At 36.7% G+C, this 26,114-nt stretch overlaps 1 gene segment (V, D, J or C); it reads right to left on the bottom strand.

Annotated features, from left to right (window-relative positions):
• LOC109079935 overlaps positions 1–25,680 on the bottom strand; it is a 65,601-nt gene extending 39,921 nt beyond the window's left edge. Inside the window, 2 exon segments of the V gene segment in view lie at positions 25,183–25,495; positions 25,608–25,680. Coding sequence covers positions 25,183–25,495; positions 25,608–25,656 — 362 coding nt within the window.
• Positions 25,681–26,114: the final 434 nt, after the last annotated feature.

Raw genomic sequence — 26,114 nt, 5'->3', positions numbered from 1 at the left:
TTAAAAAACCCAAATTTTTTTTTGCTATGGCTCTGGATTGATCCGGTTCTCCCACGATTCCTGAAAATAAAACTTTAGACAAAAACAAAATAATATCTAGGCTAATTCCACTTAGACTTCTTAAAAACTCGTTTTTGAACCAATCTCTTGATTGAATGAATTAGACATCATCAAATGTATTTTTAACAGTCAATGGTCACTACTGGTATAATGTAACATTTACACCCATATTTGAAGCTGCGAATACGAGCTCCAAAGGTCAGTTTTTCATTTTGAGTCATATATACTGACTATAAACTTTTATCCTAATACTTTCCTTATTATTTAATGTTTGCAAACGCAGAAATGTAGACTGTTTGTGAAGTTGTTTCAGACATAAAGCCTACACAATGAGTGCCCGCTCTCTCTGGATCAGCAGATTTAAATATTCTGATGTGATTGTGATTTCAAATGTTTAATAGACGTAGTGGAATCATTGTCATAGAATCAGAATCAGAATGAGCTTTATTGCCAGGTATGTTTACACATACGAGGAATTTGTTTTCGTGACAGAAGCTCCGCAGTGCAACAGAATGACAGCGACAGAACAAAAACACATAATAAAAGAATAAAAAATACAAAAATACAAATAAGTAGGTAAGGAATGACAATATACAAATTGACAATTGTATGGCAGATATATTAAGAGCAGTTATGTATGTACAGGTATATTATGTGCAAAAAATAATAATTTAAGTGTACACTAAGTATGCGTGTTAGATAATAAATGTATGTGTCTGTAAATATAAATAGTGTAATGTGTTCCACAGTTATTGTCAAGCGTTCATTAGATGGATTGCCTGGGGAAGAAACTTTGTTCCTGTGTCTGGAGTGCGTTCTGGTGCTCAGTGCTCTGTAAGCGTCGACCAGATGGCAGCAAACAGTTCAAACAGAGAGTGTGCTGGATGTGAGGGGTCCAGAGTGATTTTGCCAGCCCTTTTGCTCACTCTGGATAAGTACAGTTCTTGAATAGGCGGGGAGGGTTGTACCGATGATTCTCTCAGCAGTCGGACTACCCTCTGTAGTCTTCTGAGGTCAGATTTAGAAGCTGAGCTGAACCAGACAGTTACTGAAGTGCAGAGGGACAGTTCAATGATGGCCCGAAGTAGAACTGTTTCCAGCAGCTCCTGTGGCAGGTTAAACTTCCTCAGCTAGCGAAGGAAGTACAGCCTCTGCTGGGCCTTTTTCACAATGGAGTCAATGTGAATGTCCACTTCAGGTCCTGAGAGATGGTGGTGCCCAGGAACCTGAATGGCTCCACTGCAGTCACAGTGCTGTTCATGATGGTTAGTGGGGGGAGAGCAGGGGTTTTTCTCCTGAAGTCCACGATCATCTCCACTGTTTTTGGCGTGTTAAGCTCCAGGTTGTTGAGAAGTACACCAGACAGCCAGCTCTTTAACCTCCTGTCTGTAAAGCAGACTTCGTCACCGTCCTGAATGAGACCGATGAGTGTGGTGTGGTCTGCAAACTTCAGGAGCTTGACAGAGGGGTCTTTAGATGTGCAATCATTGGTGTAGAGGGAGAAGAGAAGTGGGGAGAGAACACAGCCCTGGGGAGCTCCAGTGCTGATTGTACGGGTGCTGGATGTGTATTTTCCCAGCCTCACTAGCTGCTGCCTGTCTGTCAGGAAGCTGTTGATCCACTGACAGACGGAGGTGGGCATGTGGAGAGCTGAGTTAGTTTGGGCGGGAGGAGGTTTGGGATGATGCGTGTTAAAGGCCGAGCTGAAGTCCACAAACAGGATCCCTCACATAAGTCCCTGGTCTGTCTAGATGTTGCAGAACATAATGCAGTCCAATGTTTACTGCATAGTCCACAGACCTGTGTTTGCTCTGTAGGCAAACTAGAAGGGAAGAGGATCAGTAAGGGTCCAGTAATGTCCTTCAGGTGGGCCAGCACCAGTTTTTTCAAATGACTTCATGACCACAGACGTTAAAGTCACCCGGGCCTGTAGTCATTTAGTCTCCATGCAATTTTGGATTTCTTTGGGATGGGGATGATGGTGGAGGCGTTTAAGCATGAGAGGGACTTCGCACAGCTCCAGTGATCTGTTGAAGATCTGTGTGAAGATGGGGGGCCAGCTGGTCAGCTTGGGATTTCAGACAAGCTGGTGTAACACAATCTGGGCCTGGTGCTTTTTTCCTTTTCTGCTTCCAGGAAGACCTTTGGCTTGCATCCTACCTTATCTGTATTGCAGGTGTGGGGGGAGAGGGGGATGCAGGAGGTGTGATGAATGGTGAGGAGGCTGATTTGTTTGGAGGTGTTCAGGGCCCAGGTTGCAAAAGTTGTGAATGGAGTAGTGGAACTGTTGTTTGGAGGAGGCATTCAAGGTGGGTTGCAGGGTTGTGAATGGGTGTGAGCGGTTGTGTGGCGGAGGCGTTTAGGGCAGGTGATGGGTGTTTTCTTTCAAACCTGCAGTAAACTCACGTTCAGATCGTCTGCCAGTCGTTGATTCTCCACAGTGCTGGGGGGTGGTGTCTTGTATTGGTGATCTCCTTCAGACTTTTCCCCACTGTTGCTGAGTCGTTGGAAGTGGAGACTGAGTCCTTATTTTATCAGAATAATTCCTCTTTACCCACTTTGATCTCCTTTTCAGTGTGTATTTAGCCTGTTTATACAAGACATTGGTCCCCCTTCCATATATAGCATCTTTTTGGCCTGGCCAGGGAGCTGACTGAGGTTTTTGCAGTGAACCACGGTTTGTCATTGTTTTGCAAAATTAGTTTAGTCCTGGTAGGAATACACATATCCTCCACAGAAACTGATATAAGATGTTACAGTCTCTGGCCAGGTTCGTCCAGATCAGTGGCAGCAGCTTCAAAAAAACACTCCAATCAGTGAGGTCAAAACAAGGTGTAAATCCTGCTCTGCTTCAATTAGTCCATCTTTTTTACAGTCCTTACACAGGTTTAGCTGATTTTAGTTTCTGCCTGTGAGTGCGGTATAAGATGAGACAGGCAGAGTGATCAGAAGCGTCCCAAAGCTGCTCGTGGAACAGAGTGATATGCATTCCTTTATTGTGGTGTAACAGTGATCAATATATTACTGTCTCTTGTGGGACATGTAACATGCTGTCTGTATTTTGGCAGTTCACGGAGAGGTTGGCTTTATTAAAGTCCCAAGAATGATTAAAATGGAGTCAGGTGTTGTTGTTCTGTCTCTGTGATCTGATCAGCGAGTTTCTGGTAAGCCAGACTTACGATGCGCTTGCGGAGGATATAAACACTCACAAGAATGAGCAGAGTGAAACTCCCGCGGCCCGAATAGAATGAAGCTTGCAGTTAATGAAAGTATTTCGAGATCAGAGCAGCACATCTTTTTAACACAGTTACATATGTAAACCACCGTTCATTGATGTAAAAGCCAGTTCCGCCGCCGCGTGGCGGATTTCCCGTTGATTCTGTGCAGCGGTCCGCTCTGAACAGCTGAAAGCCCGGCAGATGGGCCAGCGCTGTCGGAATAAGCGTCATGCAGCCAAGTTTCCGTGAAACACAGAGCAGCAGAGTGTGAAATCCTTATTTGTGAGAGAGAGCAGAAGGAGTTTGTCCGTTTTGTTGGGGAGAGAGCGGAGATTTGCCAGATGGATGCTAGGCAACGGCGTTTGAAATCCACGTTTTCTGAGTCTCACGAGCGGCAGCTCTTTTTCCCCGTCTGGCGTCCTCTTGAGCGTGTGATCCGGCGCAGCTGCTCCACCGACAAAATGTCCAGTAAAACATCAGAATAGTCGAAAACCGGTAATATATCGGGAGATGTGTGGTGCCGAATGTCCAGCAATTCGTCCCTGGTGAAACTGATTGCAGGAATATAACAGAAGACAGGACAAACTAACAAAAACACAAAAACAACTGCAGAGCGCGATCCGCGAGGCAGCCATCCTGTATCGGCGCAAGCGTATGATTGTGTGTGTTTGAATCAAGATTGTGATCTTTTAATGATTAACCCATGTGAGCCTATACCCTTATTTTTGTAGCTTATGTCATAATTTCTATCAGACCTCAAAAAGTTACCGGGCCGGGCCGGTGGCGATCCCATGACCACAGCTAAAAGTTCCCTTTTGGTCATCTTAGCCATGTTCCTGTCTTGAGGCTAGAAAGAAAACTCCTGAACAATTTGTTCTTTATTGTTGGGACTGCGTTTAAAAAGTAGAACTAGGGGATTCTGTAAGACATTCCCTTAGAGTCTCATCAACTTGTAAAATATACGTTTCTTTAAATAATCTGTTTATTTGTGTCACTTCTTTACAATATCTTGTGACAAAATGTAACTTGTTATTAGGACCCTGCATTCAGTTTCTGTTTTTTTTTTGTTCAACAATTCATCCCTCTTCGGTGACTGGGCTTTACCATGAGCTTCTTTTAATACTGACAAACTATATATCCTCTTTGTTGAAACAGCTGTCTAAATAGTAGGTGCACCTAAAATCCTCATCAGAAGAAAGCGATATTCTTAATAAACCATGGACGATGAAAACTTTTCATAATAGAATAGTATTTCGATCAGTAGGTTTTCTATAGACAGAAGTATAGAAAGATTACATTGTGCATCCTTTTCTCATAGTTGAATAAAAAATATAAAAAAAAATAAAAATCTTGTCATATTCAGAGTTCGGTCTCCAAATTGTAATTTCTTGATATAGGCACGGAAGTCCAGCAACTCTCTCACTGCCTGCAAAACAAAACAAAACAAAAAAATCATCTACATGACATCCCCACCAAAGAATTTTCTCTCTAAAAACATTACTGGTGGAGTACAAAAATCTTTCTTCACATAAACCAAGAAATTAATTTTCGTAGTTTGGGGTGAAACTCCCCAATTACTGGTGCCTTTCTTGTCTATGCAGGCGATCTTCGAACAACAACAACAACAACAAAAAGTCCATTCTGTCAGGCTTTTAATAAAATCACTGGGAGGCAGAGCATGTTTTGATCTTGATTTTTAAATAGTACCTCATAGATTCCAAACATTCATCAATAGATGCAACAGGATCCACCTATTATTTTTGAATATTTTGTTCCTTTCTTGAGCACCCATGGTTTTGCCTGCGAAAGGGTACCTGATGCGCCCATGGTGAAGATTTTTCTTTGATTATCATTTAAAATATTCTTTTAATACTTCATTTTAACGTGATTCAATAACATTCCAATAGCTTTTCAGCTCATTAGAAATGCATTAGCATTAGACTACTAGTTTATTATTAATGAGTTTTTTTTTTCAATATTAAAAATGGTATAAACGGTGCAAAAACCATTAAACATAAATGATTAAACATAAATGTAAAATGCTAAAGTACATTAAAAAAGTACAGCATGTATCTTGACCAAAATACATAATAAATACAAGAAAGATCTCTGAAATGCTGTGGCAGAGCTCTTTTTTATCAATTTGTAGAACATTTCAGTTATGTCTGCATTACTGAAAATTTACACTATGAATATAACATCATTGAATATAAGCATCAAAATGCAAATCTCTGAAAAAAAATAGTTACTGAAAACAAAGTGCAAAAGTCAATAGCGCATATTTTGTTTGTTTGTTTTTTTTACAAACTTAAGCCTGCAAATGGCTGAACAAAACTAAGAATCAGAAGAGTTTAAAGTGGATTTTCACTTCTTTGAAGTCACTTGATCATCAAGAAAGAGCAGTGTCAGAGATGCAGCGTGGTGCTTCAAATGTGTGTACAGGCAGCAGATGAACAACTTCTCCTCAGCGCATCAACAAGGATCTTTTCAAACTCTGCTGCATTGTGCTTCACTGAAACCTGGCTGAGTGAAGCCATTCCAGACAACGGCTCTTCATCTGCCGGGCTTCCAGCTGTTCAGAGCGGATCGCATCACAGAGTTAACGGGGAAAACCAGAGGTGGTGGATTGTGTTTCTACGTCAATGAAAGTTGGTGTTCTGATGTAACAACTCTGAAAAAGATGTGATGCCCTAATTTAGAGCTATACCCTCTTCATAAGCTGTAAAAGCCTTTCTACTGCATGCACTGCAGGTTTCCTCTTTCAGCTGACTGAACAAATAACTGAAATGGAGCACCAAATTGCCCAGACTCTCTTTTTATTCATTCTTGGAGATTTTTTTTTAACAAAACAAATCTTTCCGTGAAGTGCCAAAATACAGATCTGAACATTACATGTCCTGCCAGAGTCAGAAATATATTGGATCCACTGTTACACCACAATAAAAGGATGCATATCCTCTGTACCACTGAGGCAGCTTTGGGGCTCTCTGATCACATGTCTGGTTCATCTATATACAGACCTACAGGCAGAAGCTGAAATCAGCTAAACCTGTAATAAGGACACAAAATCACCAAAATTACAATAAAAGCTTAAAATCCACCCAGAAGCCACCCACACTGATGGATGTCCTCCAGTTGTTTTGCTCAACAGACCTTACATATGTCCCTGTAAATATTTGTCAGTCCCTCCTCGACTCTGCCACACTCTATTCACCATGGGCTCAGGCCACTCTGACATGTCACAGACACTGTCGTTCCTCCCTAATTGCTACTGATGCTCACACATTTCCAGAGATGTTTGTTGCTTTGTGCAAACCTGTCCTGAGTGAGCTACATACAGGACTCCTCGGCCCATTCTCTGTAGATCCTTGGTCAACCCTGGCAGAAGATTTTATAACAAACACACCACAATCTGAGAGCTTCCTCTATATCCTAGTCTCCATCAGGGCAGTAAAAACTTTTATTTCCACTGATCTGCATGTGTGCTAGGGCTGTCAAGCACCTAATTATAATTCTGAATATTTAATTTTAAAATACAAAATCCACATTCAAATGCAAAAAACTGTTTTTCGAATTCACTGCACCCCTATAGCCACAGGGACACCAGCTTTTCCCACTGACTGAAATTATGACTTTTAAATTTGAATATAACTAAAATATTATTAATAATATTTAAGTATAAAAATTCTTAATTAGTTTTTTTAGCCATTTTGACACTGATGTCCTAATGTACTGACACACAAATTACACATTTCGTATGATATACTTAATTTTTCTCAGCGCTGTATTCTATATCTTTGTTACACTGAGTCTTTAAGCACTTCCAGAGCACACCAAGACACCAGTGTATTTTTGATGTAATGAAACCATATGTAATGAGCAACAACAAATCTTTCAAATAACAGCATACTACATTGCTGAAAACTGAATTCAGTAATTCAAGCGCCAGTCCATATAATCTCTCACAAATAAATAGTTAATTTGGAATTTATATAAAAGTTTGTGCTCCTTGACTTGTCTGTTTACAAATGTTTAAAAATCATGGTTGATTGCATTTGTTATATCGGAACTAGAAAGGCAAACACATTGCATTGTGGGATACAGTATTTATACACTGTATATTTGGGCAAATAGTGTTGTTCATTCAGTAATCTTTATGTTTGATTCCTTTTGTCAAAATGAACCATGAAAACACCAGCAGATGGAATAAATTACATAGAGAGAGTGTCTAGACAAAACACCTCAAACCTGTATTAACCTTGGAAAAGTATTTGTTATGGAGTTTTTATTTATGCCTTGGCTATTAACACTAAACTCCACTGTCTGGTTGAGCCAGACACAATTATAAAAGACACAAGGAAGACAGTAGGTAATGAATTCTGAGAGTAAAGACAGTGGATAAAGCTTATGATGAGACCGACCCAAGTTCAAATCTACCTTTCAGCTTAGAGAAGTGTTTATTTTACATAAAAATGAAAAGTGAACATATTTACTATAGGATGATTTGGGGTAGATGTAGGGGTCTGCTTTAGGGACACTAATGAGTGAGCTCAGAATAAGGCAGCATCCATGTATGATTTTAATAAATATTATGAGATATATGATATGATATGATATGATATGATATGATATGATATGATATGATATGATATGATATGATATGATATGATATGATATATAACTGAATTCTAGGTCATCTTGATGCAAAAAAATAATGTTTTTAGTCTCATTCAATGGAATCTTGGGCCCTTGTATCACTGATTAAATGGTAAAAGAACAAATTCATTATGAATATTACTGGTCAGCTTTAAGGGGTTCTTATGAGAATCTAAATGTACCTTTTCAATAGGCCCTGTTGTCTTTTGAACATTTTTTTATTATGTATGTACCAATGGAATTACAGTACCTTAAAGCACTCATGGTCATAGATATAAAGTGTAAAAAATATAAAATATTTTTTTTTTCTTGCACCTAAGATGTACAAGAAAATAAAGTATCTGCCTTGTGTTACACATGCTGTCTCTATGTTCTTTCCACGAGAACATATTATATGTCATTACATTTAGACACCTACATACTCCTACAGTCACATAATATAGATATTAACACAGTATCATCATCATACTATAAGATATATCGATTAGTTCTGTCTGTATGACAGTCATCTGTCTACAAGGTAAAAAGTATGGCAGAACGAAGGCACAGGCCTGGGAGTGCTCCAACTTTCGTTCATTTGTTTTGACCACCAATGACAAGATTTGCTTCACTTTAACAATTTAAACCTAATTTGTGAGAAAAGAAGCACATCTGACTCAGATTTGCATTTACACCCAGTTTTACAAGTTTTGACACAAAGATATCAGCTTGAAATCTATTAAATGCAGCAGAGAGAAAATCTAAAAAAGGGGGCTCTTGCATCAGTATTAGTTTGTCTAAATATTTAGAAACAAAACAACAAAAAACAAAACAATACAATACAATACATTACAACACTGTATTATATTTGTTGTTTATCTAGTTTTCTTTTTATGTATTATTTAAAAGAAAACTTTTGTGTACTACTGCGTTAGTCTATCCTACTATTTATACTTATTGCTAATTAAATAATTTGATTTTGCTATTTACACTTATAAACAGCATCTAATGATAATACTATTTGTACAAATAGAATTTGCTATAATTTCTATTGGAGAGTTAAACATCCATGCTGAAGTTATCTTTAAAAGTTTTAAAGGTGTTTTGCTGTTTTCTTTCATCCTGCCACAATATCACATGATCAGTGTGCAGAGTGCAGTTATCAGCACAGCTGTGATTTTCCAAAGACACTGTAATGTCCTTAGTTTGTATAGTTTGTTTTTGTTTTTGTTGTTGTTGTTTTTCCACATGAACTCTGGGTAAAAGAAACTCTCAGCTGTATCAGTGCAGTCACTGTGACTCTGACTGACTGAGGTTTTTGTCACGACTGTGAGCAGCCTAGTCTACTCGGCCAGTGTAAGCTCTGACGTGGCTTAATCTCCTGTGTCTTCAGTCTGGACTCCACTGATGGTCAAGGTGACATCACTATTAGATCCACTGCCACTGAATCTAGGTAGGTTCCAGTGTAACTTGGCTTGTTGCAGCATATATGAGGGAGTTTAGGAGCTTCTCCAGGTTTCTGTAAATACCAGTGCATGTAATTATCATTATACACTGAACTGCTGGTTTTACAGTTTATTCTCAACTTCACTTGTCCTGGTTGAAACACTGTATTGATGGACTCTGAGTTACATTGATCTGTCCTCTACACTCTGAAAGAAAGAAACAAAGTATAAGATTTAAAAATTATGTATTGTTCACATTTAATTAATATGAATTAATGGTCATTATGAAAGTTTTACTACAAACCTTGAGCAAACAGTGTGAGTGTCCAGATGAGGATGATGATGTTGTTCATTGTTGTTGTTTTGTCTTGTGTGATGATGAAGATTGTCTTCTGTTCTGCTCTCAGTCATGAAGTGTGTTAAATATCTCATTCTCCATCGAAATCTCTAAATCTTCTAAGAATGCTCAGATATCCTTAATCCTAACCTAAGTTCATATTTCTTTAAAACGTACAAGCTTTAATTCTTTTTTTTGATGGAATATGAACTATAGACTCAACTATAGACAATGGTAATTCAAATTCATATTTATTTATATATATATATATATATATATATATACTATATATATTATATTATATGCTTGCCTACAAGCTGGGACATTGGCACGCACCAACATACCACATTAAAAAAAAACAGGGTTAAAAAAACCCAATTGGGTGTTATTAACCAAGGGACTGGGAAAGATAGGATCGAACCCATTTTGGGGTTAATTTTACCCAGCAAATTATGTTGTTGTATTTAACCCAAGAATAAGGGGTTGATTCTAACCCGATAAAAGTGATTAATTTTTCCTAAATTACTATCTTATTTTTTACTTCATGCATTCAAACTAATGTGTACAGATTTAACTTAAATCATCTAAACTTTTCTAAAATAATCCACACAACCACTGGTTTGCATGATAACTTCCTTTATTTTCCTTTAATTATCATTTACAGCATTGTTTATATCGTTTTAAAAGACTATACATATTGCCCATATTTAAACTCGTTTAACAAACCAAGAAAACTAAAAATTAAATGTTCAAACAGAAGTAATTTATAGTGTTATTAACCAGTCTCTGGTGGTTCTGTTTCCACCGTAACTGCGCTGCGCGCGCATTGGTTCTCCGTACCCGAGCTGGAGTCGTGTTCATCGGGAACTGATCACGCCTGAGGCCGCCCCCCTGCCTTTCACTCATAGCCGAAACGTATACTGTGATTGCCTTTATAACCTGCCCAAAAAAAACAAACAGTAAACATGCTCTGAGGGAATATGTGACTATTCTGTACTTTATGAATAAAAAAATCGTTTTATTTTATGCAAAGCATCAGGGCTTTTCCATCACTTGAAACAGATCGCGACATTCGTTTAAAGGTGATTCATACCATGGGCCTGTATGTTGCTCTGCATAAAATTGAACGATATTCAGCACAGTAATGATTTTATAGATAAAATAAAATGTATACAAACCTGTATTTTTACACCGACGAAATGCGGTCATTCGATGAACGCTAAGAAACTGCCTCTTCCAGAATAGAAGCAAATCCCCGCCATATAATAATCAACTGCTGGTTTAAGTCTGACCCAGGATCTGAGTAATACAAAAACTACCAAAACATTGGGTTGTTACGTTTGACCCCAGGAGCCGGGTAACACAAAAATACCTACCCAAACACTGAAAAAAATAGACCCAAAAAAATTACCCCAAAAGGCTCACTCAGCAACCCAGAATTTTTAGAGTGTAAGCTCATTAGTTCAATCTTATGCACCCTCCAGAAGTTTGTGCTCTGCAAGTGAATGACCCCTTGTGGGTGCCATCCCCAAAGAGGTTCAAAATCACTCTCACTGACTTTTTCCTGGACTGCACCCAGCTGGTGGAATGGCCTCCCGATACTCATTCGAACAGCTGAGTCTTTACTCATTTTCAAAAAAACATCTAAAGACTCATCTTTTTCGCCTGCACTTAACCAACTAATACTAGCAACTTACCTTTTTTCATTGTCTATCATATTCTTAATAAAAAAGTAAAAAAAACCTGGCTACGTGTTCTTTGACTAGACTAACTGAGACTTGTCATGGCACTTGTATACCGTTGTTGTTCTCTTGTTGATCTGATTGTTTCTATTGTTCTCATTTGTAAGTCGCTTTGGATAAAAGCATCGTCTAGCTACATGATTAAATGTAATGTAAATGTAAAAATGTATTCCATGGGGATCAGGCCATTCTGACATGTCACACAGACCCTGTCGTTCCTCCCTAATTGCTACTAATGGTCACACATTCCAGAGATGTCCCGATGCTTTGTGCAATTTATAAAAATTCTTAATTCGTTTTTTAGCCATTTTGACAGCCCTATAAGTTTGGCATGTTAAGAGGAAATAATCTGAAGGCCAAACATTTGGATAACAATTTAAAACTGTCAGTGGGCAGTATATTATATGGTCAATACCAGCTCAGAAGTGGAGAAATCAAGAAGAAGATGATTGAATGTCATTGTAGTCATTGTGGTGTGTTTATGATAAACACAGTGTTACAACTCACAGCACTATAAACACTCTCAGAGCACTGAAGCATGAGCTGAACAATGCAAAAGTGACTCTCGTATTTAAAAATAATCTACCTGAAAACACTGTAGATCTCCACAAACTCATTTCAAAAACAAATACCAATAGGAGATGAACGTCTAACCTCCCTATGTACCATAATGTACTATGGTCACCCGTGATTTTACCAAGACAGACATGATCCTGGATCAACATCTTTGATGATCCTGCATCAAATTATTGTCCAAAAATATAGACTTACCCAATCCCTACCCTAAACCTAACCCTACCCTAATTTATTCCTAAAATCAGTGGGAAAGGATAGCTGATTATCTAGGTTGTAGAAGCATCTAACCCTGATTGTAAGCCTAAAACCAGATATTTCCTGAAAAAGGAAACACTTTCACTTAAAACACTTTCAGAGCACAAAAGACACCAGTTTTATTTTTTGAATTAACGAAACGATATGTAATAGGCATCAACAAATGTTTCAAATAACAGCATACATTGCTGAAAACTGAATTCAGTAATTCAGCGCAGTCCATATAATCTCACAAATTAATAGCTATTTTGAATTTATATCAACGTTGTGTTTCTTGACTTGTCTGTTTACAAATGTTTAAAAATCAAAGGTTGAAATTACTGCCAGCTGAATTTGTTATATTGGAACTACAAAGTCAAGCACATTGCATTGTGGGATACGTATTCCACATAGTGGCAAATAGTGTTGTTCCATTCAGTCATCTTTATGTTTGATTCCATTTTGTCAAAAATGAACCATGGAAAACACCAGCCGCAGATGGAATAAATTACACGAGAGTGTCTAGACAAAACACCTCAAACCTGTATTAACCTTGGAAAAGTATTTTATGTTATGGAGTTTCTATTTATGCCTGGGGATGCTTTTTCTGTGGGCCTATTAACACTAAACACCACTGTTCTGGTTGAGCCAGACACAATTATAAAAGGACACAATGAAGAATGTAGGTATGAATTCTTGAGAGTAAAGACCAGTGGCATAAAAGCTTACGACGACGACCGACCCAAGTTCAAATCCACCTTTCAGCTCAGAAAAGTGTTTACTTTACATAAAAAATGAAAAGCGAACATATTTACTACAGGCAGATATGGTTTGAAGTAGATGTAGGGGTCGGCTTTAGGGACACTAATGAGTGAGCTCAGAATAAGGCAGCATCCATGTATGATTTTAATAAATATTATGAGATATGATATGGTATGATATGATATATGATATATATGATATATGATATATAACTGAATTCTAGGTCAGCTGGATGCAAAAACATAATGTTTTAGTCTCACTCAATGGAATCTTGGGCCCTTGTATCACTGATTAAATGGTAAACAGGACAACAAATTCATTATGAATATACTGGTCAGCTTTAAGGGGTTCTTTATGATAATTTAATTCATGCTACCTTTTCAATAGGCTCTTGTGTCTTTTGCACATTTTTTTATTTATTTATGTACCAAATGGAATTACAGTACTGGTAAAGCACTCATGGTCATCGAGATATAAAGGAAAATAAAATAATATTTATATTTTATTTCGCACTAAGATGAAAAAGAAAATAAAGAAGTACCTGCCTTGTTTGACGTTACACATGCTGTCTCTATGTTATTTTCCACGAGAACATATGGATCTGTCATTACTTTTATTTATGTATTTATTTTGAATTGTAATAACACGGGTGTTGTCAACACGGTACCAATTCAGTCACCCTTGTTCGGTGCAATTCAGGGCTTTCCAAGTCACATAACACAGATATAAACACAGTATCATCATCATACTATAAGATATATCGATTAGTTCTGTCTGTATGACGGTCATCTGTCTACAAGGTAAAAAAGTATGGCAGAACTGAAACAGGCCTGAGGTGCCCAACTTTCGTTCATTCGGTTTTGACCACCAATGACGAGATTGAAAAGAAGCACATCTGAATCAGATCAGGCTTTTACACCCAGTTTTACAAGTTTTGACACAAAGATATCAGCTTGAATTCTATTAAATGCAGAGGAAAAATCCAAAAAGGGGCTCTTACATCAGTATAGTTTGTCTAAATATTTAGAAACAAAACAAAACAATACAATACAAAACAATAACATTACAACAATGTATTATTTCTGTTGTTTATCTAGTTTTCATTTTTATTTATTATTTAAAAATAAACTTTGTGTGTACGCGTTAGTCTATCCTACTATATTTATACTTAGTGCTAATTAAATAATTTGATTTTGCTATTTACATTTACAATAAACAGCATCTGATGATAATGCTATTTTGTACAAATATAATTTGCTATAATTTCTATTAGAGTTACACATCCATGCTGAAGTTATCTTTAAAAGTTTTAAAGTATTTTGCGTGTTCTTTCATCCTGCCACAATATCACATGATCAGTGTGCAGAGTACAGTTATCAGCACGGCTGTGATTTTACCAAAGACACAATCACAATATTTTATTATGTTTTTTATTAATAATATTATTTTCCCACGATCTCTGCTGGTAAAAGAAACCACTCTGAAAACACAAAAATCTCTGTGCAAGCCAATAACTAACTATTAAAAAAAAAAAAAAAAAAATAAAAAAAAAAAAAAACACCTAAAAAATCTGTTTAATTTTATTAATAAATAAATTAACACATTAATTATTATTTAAACTTCACTAAACGTTGTCATTGTGTTGTTTGTCATCCTCAAAAGATGATGTAAGCGGGTCGTCCAAAAAATCGGATATAGTCAGAAAATCGGATTTGGGCATCAAGACCTGCAGTGTAAATGCAGCCAAATTGTCATTTCTTGATATAGGCACGGAAGTCCAGCAACTCTCTCACTGCCTGCAAAAAAAAAAAATAATAAAAAAAAAAAAATAAATAAATAAAAAATATCATCTATATGACATCCCCACCAAACAATTTTCTCCCTAAAAACATTACTGGTGGAGTACAAAAAAATCTTTCTTCACCATTAAACCAAGAAATTAATTTTCGTAGTTTAGAAACTTCCTATTGCAGTACCTTTTTCTTGTCTATGCAGGCAGTCTTTGAACAACAAAAACAACAACAACAAAAAAGTCCATTCTGTCAGGCGCACAATAAAATCACTGGGAGGCAGAGCATGTTTTGATCTTGATTTTAAATAGTACCTCATAGATTCCAAACATTCATCAATAGATGCAACAGGATCCACCTATTATTTTGAATATTTTGTTCCCTTTCTTGAGCACCCATAGTTTTGCCTGTGAGTACCTGATGCGCCCATGGTCAAGATTTTTTTTTTTTTTTTTTTTTTTTTTGATTATCATTTAAAATATTCTTTTAATACTTCATTTTAACGTGATTCAATAACATTCCAATAGCTTTTCATCTCATTAGAAAAGCATTAGCATTACACTACTAGTTTATTATTAAGCTGTTTTTTTTCAGTATTAAAAATATTATAAAAGGTGCAAAAACCATTAAACATAAATGATTAAACATAAATATAAAATGCTAGATTACATTTAAAAAGTACAGCAACATGTATCTTGACCAAAATACATGATAAATGAAAGATCACTGAAATGCTATGGCAGAGCTCTTTTTATCAATTTGTAGAACATTTCAGTTATGTCTGCATTACTGAAAAGTACACTATGAATATTACATCATTGAATATAAGCATCAAAATGCAAATCTCTGGGGAAAAAAGTTACTGAAAACAAAGTGCAAAAGTGAATAGCACATTTTTTGTTTGTTTGTTTGTTTGTTTGTTTTTTACAAACTTAAGCCTGCAAATGGCTGAGCAAAACAAAGAATCAGAAGAGTTTAAAGTGGATTTACACTTCTTTGAACTCACTTCATCATCAAGAAAGACTGTCACAAGTGTCAGAGATGCAGCGGTGCTGTTCAAACGCGTGTACAGACGCAGATGAACAACTTCTCCTCAACGCATCAACAAGGACTTTTCAAACTCTGCTGCATTGTGCTTTACTGAAACCTGAGTGAAGCCATTCCAGACAACGCTCTTCATCTGCCGGGCTTCCAGCTGTTCAGAGCGGATCGCATCGCAGAGAAAACAGGGAAAACCAGAGGCGGTGGATTGTGTTTCTACGTCAATGAAAGTTGGTGTTCAGATGTAACATCTCTGAAAGTGATGTGCTGCCCTAATTTAGAGCCACTCTTCATAAACTGTAAACCTTTCTGCTCACTGCAGGAGTTTTCCTCTTTCAGCTGACTGAACAAATAACTGAAATGGAGCATAGGTACCCAGACTCTTCTTTTTAATCATTCTTGGAATTTTAACAAAGCAAATCTTTCAAGTGAACTGCCAAAATACAGACAGCACGTTACATGTCCCGCCAGAGACAGTAATATACTGGATAACTGTTACACCACAATAAAGAATGCATATCACTCTGTACCACGGGCAGCTTTGGGGCTCTCTGATCACTGTCTGGTTCATCTAATACAGACCTACAGGCAGAAGCTGAAATCAGCTAAACCTGTAATAAGGACACAAAATCACCAAAATTACAATAAGCAAAATCACCCAAGCCACCCACACTGATCGTCCTCCAGTTGTTTGCCCAACAGACCTTACATATGTCCCTGTAAATATTTGTCAGTCCCTCCTCGACTCTATACACTATTCCATGGGATCAGGCCACTCTGACATGTCACAGACACTGTCGTTCCTGCCTAATTGCTACTGATGCTCACACATTTCCAGAGATGTTCATTGCTTTGTGCAAACCTGTCCTGACTGAGCTACATACAGGACTCCTCGGCCGATTCTCTGTCGTCCTTGGTCAACCCGTGGCAGAAGATTTTATCACAAACACACCACAATCTGAGAGCTTCCCCTATATCCTAGTCTCCATCAGGGCAGTAAAAACTTTTATTTCCACTGATCTGCATGTGTGCTAGGGCTGTCAAACACAATTATAATTCTGAATATTTAATTTTAAAATACAAATCCACATTCAAATGCAAAAACTGTTTTCGAATTCAATGCACCCTATAGCAACAGGAGACAAAAGCTTTTCCCTCTAACTGAAATTATGACTTTTAAGGTGAGACACTGCAGGCAAAAACTGAGTTTTTTCATGCACCTGTCAATATTTAGATTTTGGGCTTTTTGGCTTTTCATAAAGTGTTTTTTCAGAATTATGGAAAGAAAACATCCAAAAGACACTGTTAAGTGTGTCTTTTATAGCACTTTATCTATTTGTGTCAATAGATTTCAATTACAATACATATTTTAAAGGCCGTTTTCTCAAAATGAGTTTTTTCTCCAACTCTGAGCCATAAATCTCCACTTCAGTGACACTTACACACACAAAACTTTACATTTTTATTCCTGTCTATATTCTGAAGGTTTTTACAGAGGGATTTGTTCATATAAAATTTTCTTGATTATATACAACATTTTATTCCCCAAAAAATGGTGAAAATATATTGTTTTCTAGCTGTTCAAAGTATTTTCTGAATTATGGAGTGACAAAAAAAGAGATACCCGAAATTCCCTCTGTATTAACACTTGACTCTAATATGTCAAAAAAAATTAAACAAGAATTTTGAAATTGACTTCATCCTGTGTTCAGATTTTTGTACTATAAATTTATGCAAATTAGCGCATATTTAATCAAATAATGCCTCATTTGCATATTTAAATATAACATTTTAGAAAACTTGTAATACAAAAAATGTTTGCAATTATCAATGTAATCAATCAACTTGGTAAGTAAGGTGATAACTATTAGTTAATTATTAATAATATTTAAGTATAAAAATTCTTAATTAGTTTTTTAGCCATTTTGACACTGATGTCCTAATGTATTGACACACAAATGACACATTTCATGGGATATACTTAATTTTAACAGCGCTGTATTCTATATCTTTGAACACACTGAGTCTTAAACACTTCCAGAGCACACAAGACACCAGTGTATTTTTTGAATTAATGAAACCATATGTAATAGGCATCAACAAATCTTTCAAATAACAGCATACTACATTGCTGAAAACTGAATTCAGTAATTCAGCGCACTCCATATAATCTCACAAATAAATAGTTATTTGGAATTTATATAAAAGTTTGTGCTCCTTGACTTGTCTGTTTACAAATGTTTAAAAATCATGGTTGATTGCATTTGTTATATCGGAACTAGAAAGTCAAGCACATTGCATTGTGGGATGCAGTATTCCACATAGTGTGATCTGTTGTACACTGTATATTTGGGCAAATAGTGTTGTTCATTCAGTCATCTTTAAGATTGATTCCTTTTATCAAAATGAACCATGAAAACACCAGCAGATGGAATAAATTACATGAGAGTGTCTAGACAAAACACCTCAAACCTGTATTAACCTTGGAAAAGTATTTGTTATGGAGTTTCTATTTATGCCTTGACTATTAACACTAAACACCACTGTCTGGTTGAGCCAGACACAATTATAAAAGACACAATGAAGACAGTAGGTAATGAATTCTGAGAGTAAAGACAGTGGATAAAGCTTACGACGAGACCGACCCAAGTTCAAATCCACCTTTCAGCTTAGAGAAGTGTTTATTTTACATAAAAATGAAAAGTGAACATATTTACTACAAGATGATTTGGAGTAGATGTAGGGGTCGGCTTTAGGGACACTAATGAGTGAGCTCAGAATAAGGCAGCATCCATGTATGATTTTAATAAATATTATGAGAGATATGATATGATATGATATGATATGATATGATATGATATGATATGATATGATATATAACTGAATTCTAGGTCATCTTGATGCAAAAAATAATGTTTTAGTCTCACTCAATGGAATCTTGGGCCCTTGTATCACTGATTAAATGGTAAAAAGAACAAATTCATTATGAATATCACTGGTCAGCTTTAAGGGGTTCTTATGAGAATTTAATTAAAGTACCTTTTCAATAGGCCCTGTTGTCTTTTGAAAATTTTTTTATTATGTATGTACCAATGGAATTACAGTACTTTAAAACACTCATGGTCATAGATATAAAGTGTAAAAAATATAAAAAATAAAAAATTCTTGCACCTAAGATGAACAAGAAAATAAAGTACCTGCCTTGTGTTACACATGCTGTCATTATGTTCTTTCCAAGAGAACATAATATCTGTCATTACTTTTAGACACCTACATGCTCCTACAGTCACATAATATAGATATTAACACAGTATCATCATCATACTATAAGATATATCGATTAGTTCTGTCTGTTTGATAGTGATCTGTCTACAAGGTAAAAAGTATGGCAGAACTGACACAGGCCTGGGGTGCTCCAACTTTCGTTCATTTGTTTTGACCACCAATGACAAGATTTGCTTCACTTTAAGAATTTAAACCTAATTTGTGAGAAAAGAAGCACATCTGAATCAGATCAGGCGTTTACACCCAGTTTTACAAGTTTTGACACAAAGATATCAGCTTGAAATCTATTAAATGCAGAGGAAAAATCTAAAAAGGGGGCTCTTACATCAGTATTAATTTGTCTAAATATTTAGAAACAAAACAACAAAAAACAAAACAATACAATACAATACATTACAACACTGTATTATTTTTGTTGTTTATCTAGTTTTCTTTTTATTTATTATTTAAAATAAACTTTTGTGTACTGCGTTAGTCTATCCTACTATTTATACTTATTGCTTATTAAATAATTTGATTTTGCTATTTGCACTTACAATAAACAGCATCTGATGATAATACTATTTGTACAAATAGAATTTGCTATAATTTCTATTAGAGTTACACATCCATGCTGAAGTTATCTCTAAAAGTTTTAAAGTGTTTTGCTGTTTTCTTTCATCCTGCCACAATATCACATGATCAGTGTGCAGAGTGCAGTTATCAGCACGGCTGTGATTTTACCAAAGACACAATGTCCTTAGTTTGTATGTGTTTTTTTTTTTTTTTTTTTTTCATGAACTCTGGTAAAAGAAACTCTCAGCTGTATCAGTGCAGTCACTGTGACTCTGACTGACTGAGGTTTTTGTACGACTCTTTATCACTGTGTGAACAGCCTAGTGCTACCCGGCCAGTGAAAACTCTGACAGTAATAATCTCCTGTATCTTCAGTCTGGACTCCACTGATGGTCAGAGTGAAATCACTGTTAGATCCACTGCCACTGAATCTAGATTGAGTTCCAGTGTAACGGCTTGTTGCAGCATATATGAGGAGTTTAGGAGCTTCTCCAGGTTTCTATAAATACCAGTGTAACTGATTATCACCATACACTGAACTGCTGGTTTTACAGTTTATTCTGACTTCTTGTCCTGGTTGAGCTGCTGTTATTGATGGACTCTGAGTTACAGTGATCTGTCCTCTACACTCTGAAAGAAAGAATAAGAATAACATTAAGAAACAACTGTAAATGATAATATTTTACACTTCAGAGAATAAATATTTATTGTTAAAATTTTGCTACACAAACCTTGAGCAAACAGTGTGAGAGTCCAGATGAGGATGATGATGTTATTCATTGTTGTTGTTTTGTCTTGTGTGATGATGAAGATTGTGTTCTGTTCTGCTCTCAGTCATGAAGTGTTAAACTCACAGCACTATAAACACTCTCAGAGCACTGAAGCATGTGCTGATGATGCAAAGAAGTGGGCAGGATTCACAACAGCTTGAGCTGCAACAAGATATACTAGACTAGAGTTACAGAATATATTATTCTATAAATTCTATTAGATGAATCAACACCACTATAATAAGAGACTGAATTGTGAGTCTGTTCATAAAGTATCAGGACTGACTGTAAATCTCTAATCAGAGTTCATGGTGTCACTCTGTCTATCATGAATCCTCACGTGAGCCTGAAAATGGTAAAATGGACAGAAAAACATTCTGTTAAAAATGGTGACAGATTAAAACTTGTTTATTTGAAGTTTTAGCTGGAGATTCACAACCAGCCCAGATATTTTTTATTTATTTATATATATAATATTTTAGATATTTTAGTTATATATATATATATATATATATATATATATATGTGTAAAAACGTAACATGAACAAATGTGTCTTGATTATTTTGTCTGAAGCTGCAGGTTTTTCTGTGAATCATGATGATTGAGCTGCTAATGAACAACAGAAGAATCATGAGAAACACCACAACATCATCCACGATAAAAGAGGTCAAAGGTTACGTCAGAGGTCACAGCTCATCAAATATATTTCTTTAAAAACATGTTATACAAACAGATGACAGGAGAATTAATGAGAAATATAGAATATGAATTCAAACTGAATCATGCCTATTGTAAATAGCATTAATAAATTCTTCCACTGATTATGAAAAGAATACTATTGTTTATCAAGCAATAACAAATATTTTGAAAATATTTCGTCTTTGTTCTCACCTTGATTAGCTGCTTCAGGTGTGTTTGATTGGGGTTGGAGCTGAAATCTGCAGGACAGTAGCTCTCCAGGAGCAGGGTTGGAGACCCCTGCTCTATTGTCTAACACCTCTACTGTCATTAACAATATTGGTGACTGTTTTATGGTGACAATGGATCTGGAATCTCTTCGATGAAGGTTTTGAATCTATGAGGTACTATTTAAAATCACAATCAAAAGATGCTCTGCCTCCCAGTGATTTTATTGTGCACTTGACAGAATGGACTTTAAAAAACAATGTTTTTTGTTCGAAGACTGCCTGTATAGACAAGAAAAAGGTACTGCAATGGGAAGTTTCACCTCAAATTATGAAAATGTATTTATTGGTTTATGGAAAGAAAGATTTGTGTACTCCACCAGTAATGTTTTTAGAAAGAAAATTGTTTGGTGGGGATGTTATATAGGTGACATTTTTTATTTATTTTTGCAGGCAGTAAGAAAGAGTTGCTGGACTTCCGTGCCTAATTCAAGTAATGAAAATTTGAGACTGAACATGGAATATGACAAGACTGAAATTCTTTCATTTAACCATCAGAAAGGATGCACAAGTGAATCTTCATACTTTTGTCTATAGAAAACCTACTGATCGAAATACTATTCTACATGAAAAGTTTTCATTGTCTGTGGTTTATTAAGAATATTCCATTTCAACAAAGAGGATATAGTTTGTCAATATTAAAAGAAGCTGATGGTAAAGCCCAGTCACTGAAGAGGGATGAATTGTTGAACAAAAAACAGAAACTGAATGCAGGGTCCTAATAACAAGTTACATTTTGTGACAAGATATTGTAAAGAAGTGACACAAATTAAACAGATAATTCAAAGGAATTGGAATATTTTACATGTTGATGAGAATTGTTTTAAAGAAACCGCTAGTTTTACTTTTAAAATTGCCCCAGCAATAAAGGACAAATTGGTGAGGAGTTTTCTTCCAGCTTCAAGACAGGACACATGGCTAAGATGACCAAAAGGGGATTTTAGCTGTGATAATTGTAATTACTGCATAAATATGGTCCAGACTAATACTTTTGAGGACAAAAGAAATAAGGAGAAATTTGAGATCACAGATTTTATTAATTGTAACTCCACACATGTAATTTACAGATTGGAGTGTCTGTGTAATTGTTTTTGGGCCTCACTAAGAGGAGGTTATGTGACAGATTAGCTGAACAAAGATATGCAGTACGGACTGGTAACATGAATTATCCGATGGCAAACATTTTATACATGCCAAGCAAGGTAGTGATAGTAACTTGAAGGTCACTGGAATTGAACATGTGACACTAAATATCAGAGCTGGAGATAGACTTAGACGGTTGAAACAGTGAGAATACATAAATTGAATGCTCTCTCATATCCTGGTCTTAATGAAGATATTGATTTTTCTCCATTCCTGTAATTGTCAGACTTATCTGTAGGTGGTTTTTAATTTATTTTCATTTTTATATGCCCAGTTGTGACATATGTATCCTTTTTTAACTGTATTATTTTGGTATTGTTTGTGAGTATATTGTATTTTTCACTTTACTATTCTTGGTTTGTATGTGAAAGTGTTTTGAATTGTTTGAGAAATTAGTGAACTCCTAAGAGACATCTAGTGGTCAGATCCTGAAAATGTATAGTCACAGGTGTATTTATTTAGCTACTTCTTATACTCTATTGTCTAACACCCTGATGAAGGCCCGCTTGGGCTGATACACATTGGTGTCTTTTTAATATATAGGCCCGTCTCAGTCTGTAGAGAATCAACAACTGGCTGAAGATCTGAATGTGTTTTACTGCCGGTTTGAAAAGCCCAGTCTACCACCCCACACCCTCTCTGATCTGCACTTCACACATTCACCTACCCCTCCTGCAACCCCTTCCTGCCTCCCCCACCATTCAACCTGTGCTTAAGGTCTGTGTAGAGGATGTGAACTGGGTCTTCAGAGGACAGATGTCTAAGAAAGCTTCAGGCCCAGACGGTGTTTCACCTCCCTGTCTAAAAATCCCATCTTCACACAGATCTTAAACAAATCTCTGGAGCAGTGTGAAGTTTATCGCTGCTTCAAATGCTCCACTATCATTACAGACCTGTCACATCTGTGATCATGAAGGCATTTGAGAGACTGGTCTTGGTCTATCTAAAAGACCTCACTGGACCCTTGCGGGATCCTCTTCAATTTGCCTACAGTGCAAACAGGTCTGTTGACGATGCAGTCAACATGGGACTGCATTATGTTCTGCAATATTTTGATAGACCTGAGAATAACATACAGATTTTATTTGTGGACTTCAATTTGGCTGAGAGAAGGTCAGGCATGATGTTATTGAAGGCCAAACTGAAGTCCACAAAAAAAATCTGTGTGTTAATCCCAGGTCTATCGAGATATTGCAGAACATAATGCAGTCCCATGTTGACTGCATCGTCAACAGACCTGTTTGCACTGTAGGCAAATTGAAGAGGATCCCGAAAACTGACCCAGCTCTCCGGGCCCACCCAAATCTGTAAGTGGATCACCCGTTTCCTGACAGATAGGCAGCAGCTAGTGAGGCTGGGTGAACTCACATCCAGGACTCTCACGATCAGCACTGGCGCCCCTCAGGGATGTGTGCTCGCCCCACTGCTCTTCTCCTTGTATACAAATGAATGCACTGCAAAAGATCCATCTGTCAAGCTCCTCAAATTTGCAGATGACACTACCATCATCGGCCTCATACACAACGGAGACGAGTCTGCTTACAGACAGAAGGTTAAAGAGCTGGCTCTCTGGTGCAGTCTTAACAACCAGGAGCTCAACACACTCAAAACAGTGGAAATGATTGTGGACTTCTCAGGACCTGAAGTGGGACACTCACATAGACTCCATTGCTAAAAAGGCCCAGCAGAGGTTGTTCTTCCTTTGCCAACTGAGGAAATTCAACATGCCACAGGAGCTGCTGAAACAGGCCCATTGTTGGCGCGTTGCTATTTTGAGGAACAGAAAATTGACTGTGCCATAGACCAGTTCAAACGTAGTCTGAAGTCTAAAGTCAATGGCGCAATATTTAGTTTTTGTTATTTAAAGAGCTTTTGAACAAAAACATATTTTGTTTTTGTTGTTATTGTTTGCAGTTAGTAGAAAATGCGCCTCTAGGCGGGTCCACAACTCGCATTCACTTTGCTTATTAAACACAGGGCAGCAGCACACAAACATTTTTAAATATGAAACAATAAAAGATTAAAATGTAAAAGATTGTTATTGTGTAGGGTACATGAATATAAAAATGCGTACATGTCATAATATATTGCCATTGCATTTATCAGAATTAGGCTACCTATTGCTTGCACATGAGCAGCTCCGTTTCATCTCTGGAGATGCATTCAGTCTTTGCTCTTGCAAATTCCATCGTGTAAATATCAAATCCACCATGGCATGAGCGCAACTGCCATTTAAAGGGAATGGGAGAGGACACTCTGATTGGTTTAATTTCACGTTATGCCCAAAAAACACCCATTACTCATTAAGAGAAAAGGGACAACCCATTTAGATCATGCGCCCGGGCCGTTTTCCCGTCGTTAAACTAGCAAAAGTGGATTCGGACATGCCCTGAGTGCTCCTGCGCCGTGCACTTTAGACCATGCGCTTAGATAGTTAAAATAGGGCAAAATAGGAAATAATTTCTCTTCTGTCATGATACTGTGTTATTTGTGATTGTTCACTGATCAGTGTTGTGTGTGATTGTGTTTATGAGCAGCTGCAGTATCTCTCAGCTGTATCAGTGCAGTCACTGTGACTCTGACTGACGGAGGTTTTTGTACGACTCTTTATCACTGTGTGAACACAGCTTTACTGTTGATGTAGTGATAACTCTGACAGTAATAATCTCCTGTATCTTCAGTCTGGACTCCACTGATGGTCAGAGTGAAATCTCGTCCAGTATCTCTTGTTCCACTGCCACTGAATCTAGATGGAGTTCCTGACTGGAGGGTGTTTATATAATATATGAGAAGTTTAGGAGCTTCTCCAGGTTTCTGCTGATACCAGGCTAAGTAGTTGTAGCGTATCCCGATGTCCATCTGACACTCTATTGTAGCTGTTTGACCTTGTTGGACATTTTTCACTTCAGGTTGAGTCAAAGTGACTCCTCTGGATGCTGAAGAAGAGAAAATAAAGTTAATTTGTTTGTAAATCACCTTTATATCAGAATATTAAAATGGTCAAAAACAACAACAGCTTATTAAACATATCAAAAAGTAATATCACACCTTGAATAAAAGATGCAATGGTCCAGATGAGGATGAGGATGTTGTTCATTGTTGTTGTCTTGTCTTGTGTGAAGATGAAGATTGTGTTCTGTTCTGCTCTCAGTCATGAAGTGTTAAACTCACAGCACTATAAACACTCTCATGCAAAGTGTCTCTATGTAAATGTTCTTCATACACAGAACAGACAGCTGTCAGTCTCAGACCTCAGATGAATTTCTTCATGCACGTTCATGTTCTACAAAACATTACAAGCTTTAATATTTTGTGATAAATATGAACTCTCTACAATGAATGTTTGATTATTTTACTGGGTTGATAAAATAACTAATAATATTAAAGATCACCTGCTCTTAAAAGCATATAGATTCATACATGGGAACCAGTTTGACACGAGACTGAAAACTGTTGTCATATTCCTATTTATTGCTTATAATAAATTATTTTGTGTGCATCATCAGTTCACACTGAGACTCTCAGCAGTCAAACTGACCTCTGAATGTTTGAATC

The sequence above is a fragment of the Cyprinus carpio genome, chromosome A25, assembly GCF_018340385.1.
Source record: "Cyprinus carpio isolate SPL01 chromosome A25, ASM1834038v1, whole genome shotgun sequence".
Taxonomy (NCBI): Eukaryota; Metazoa; Chordata; class Actinopteri; order Cypriniformes; family Cyprinidae; genus Cyprinus; species Cyprinus carpio.
This window is presented reverse-complemented; position numbering and strand designations above follow the sequence as displayed.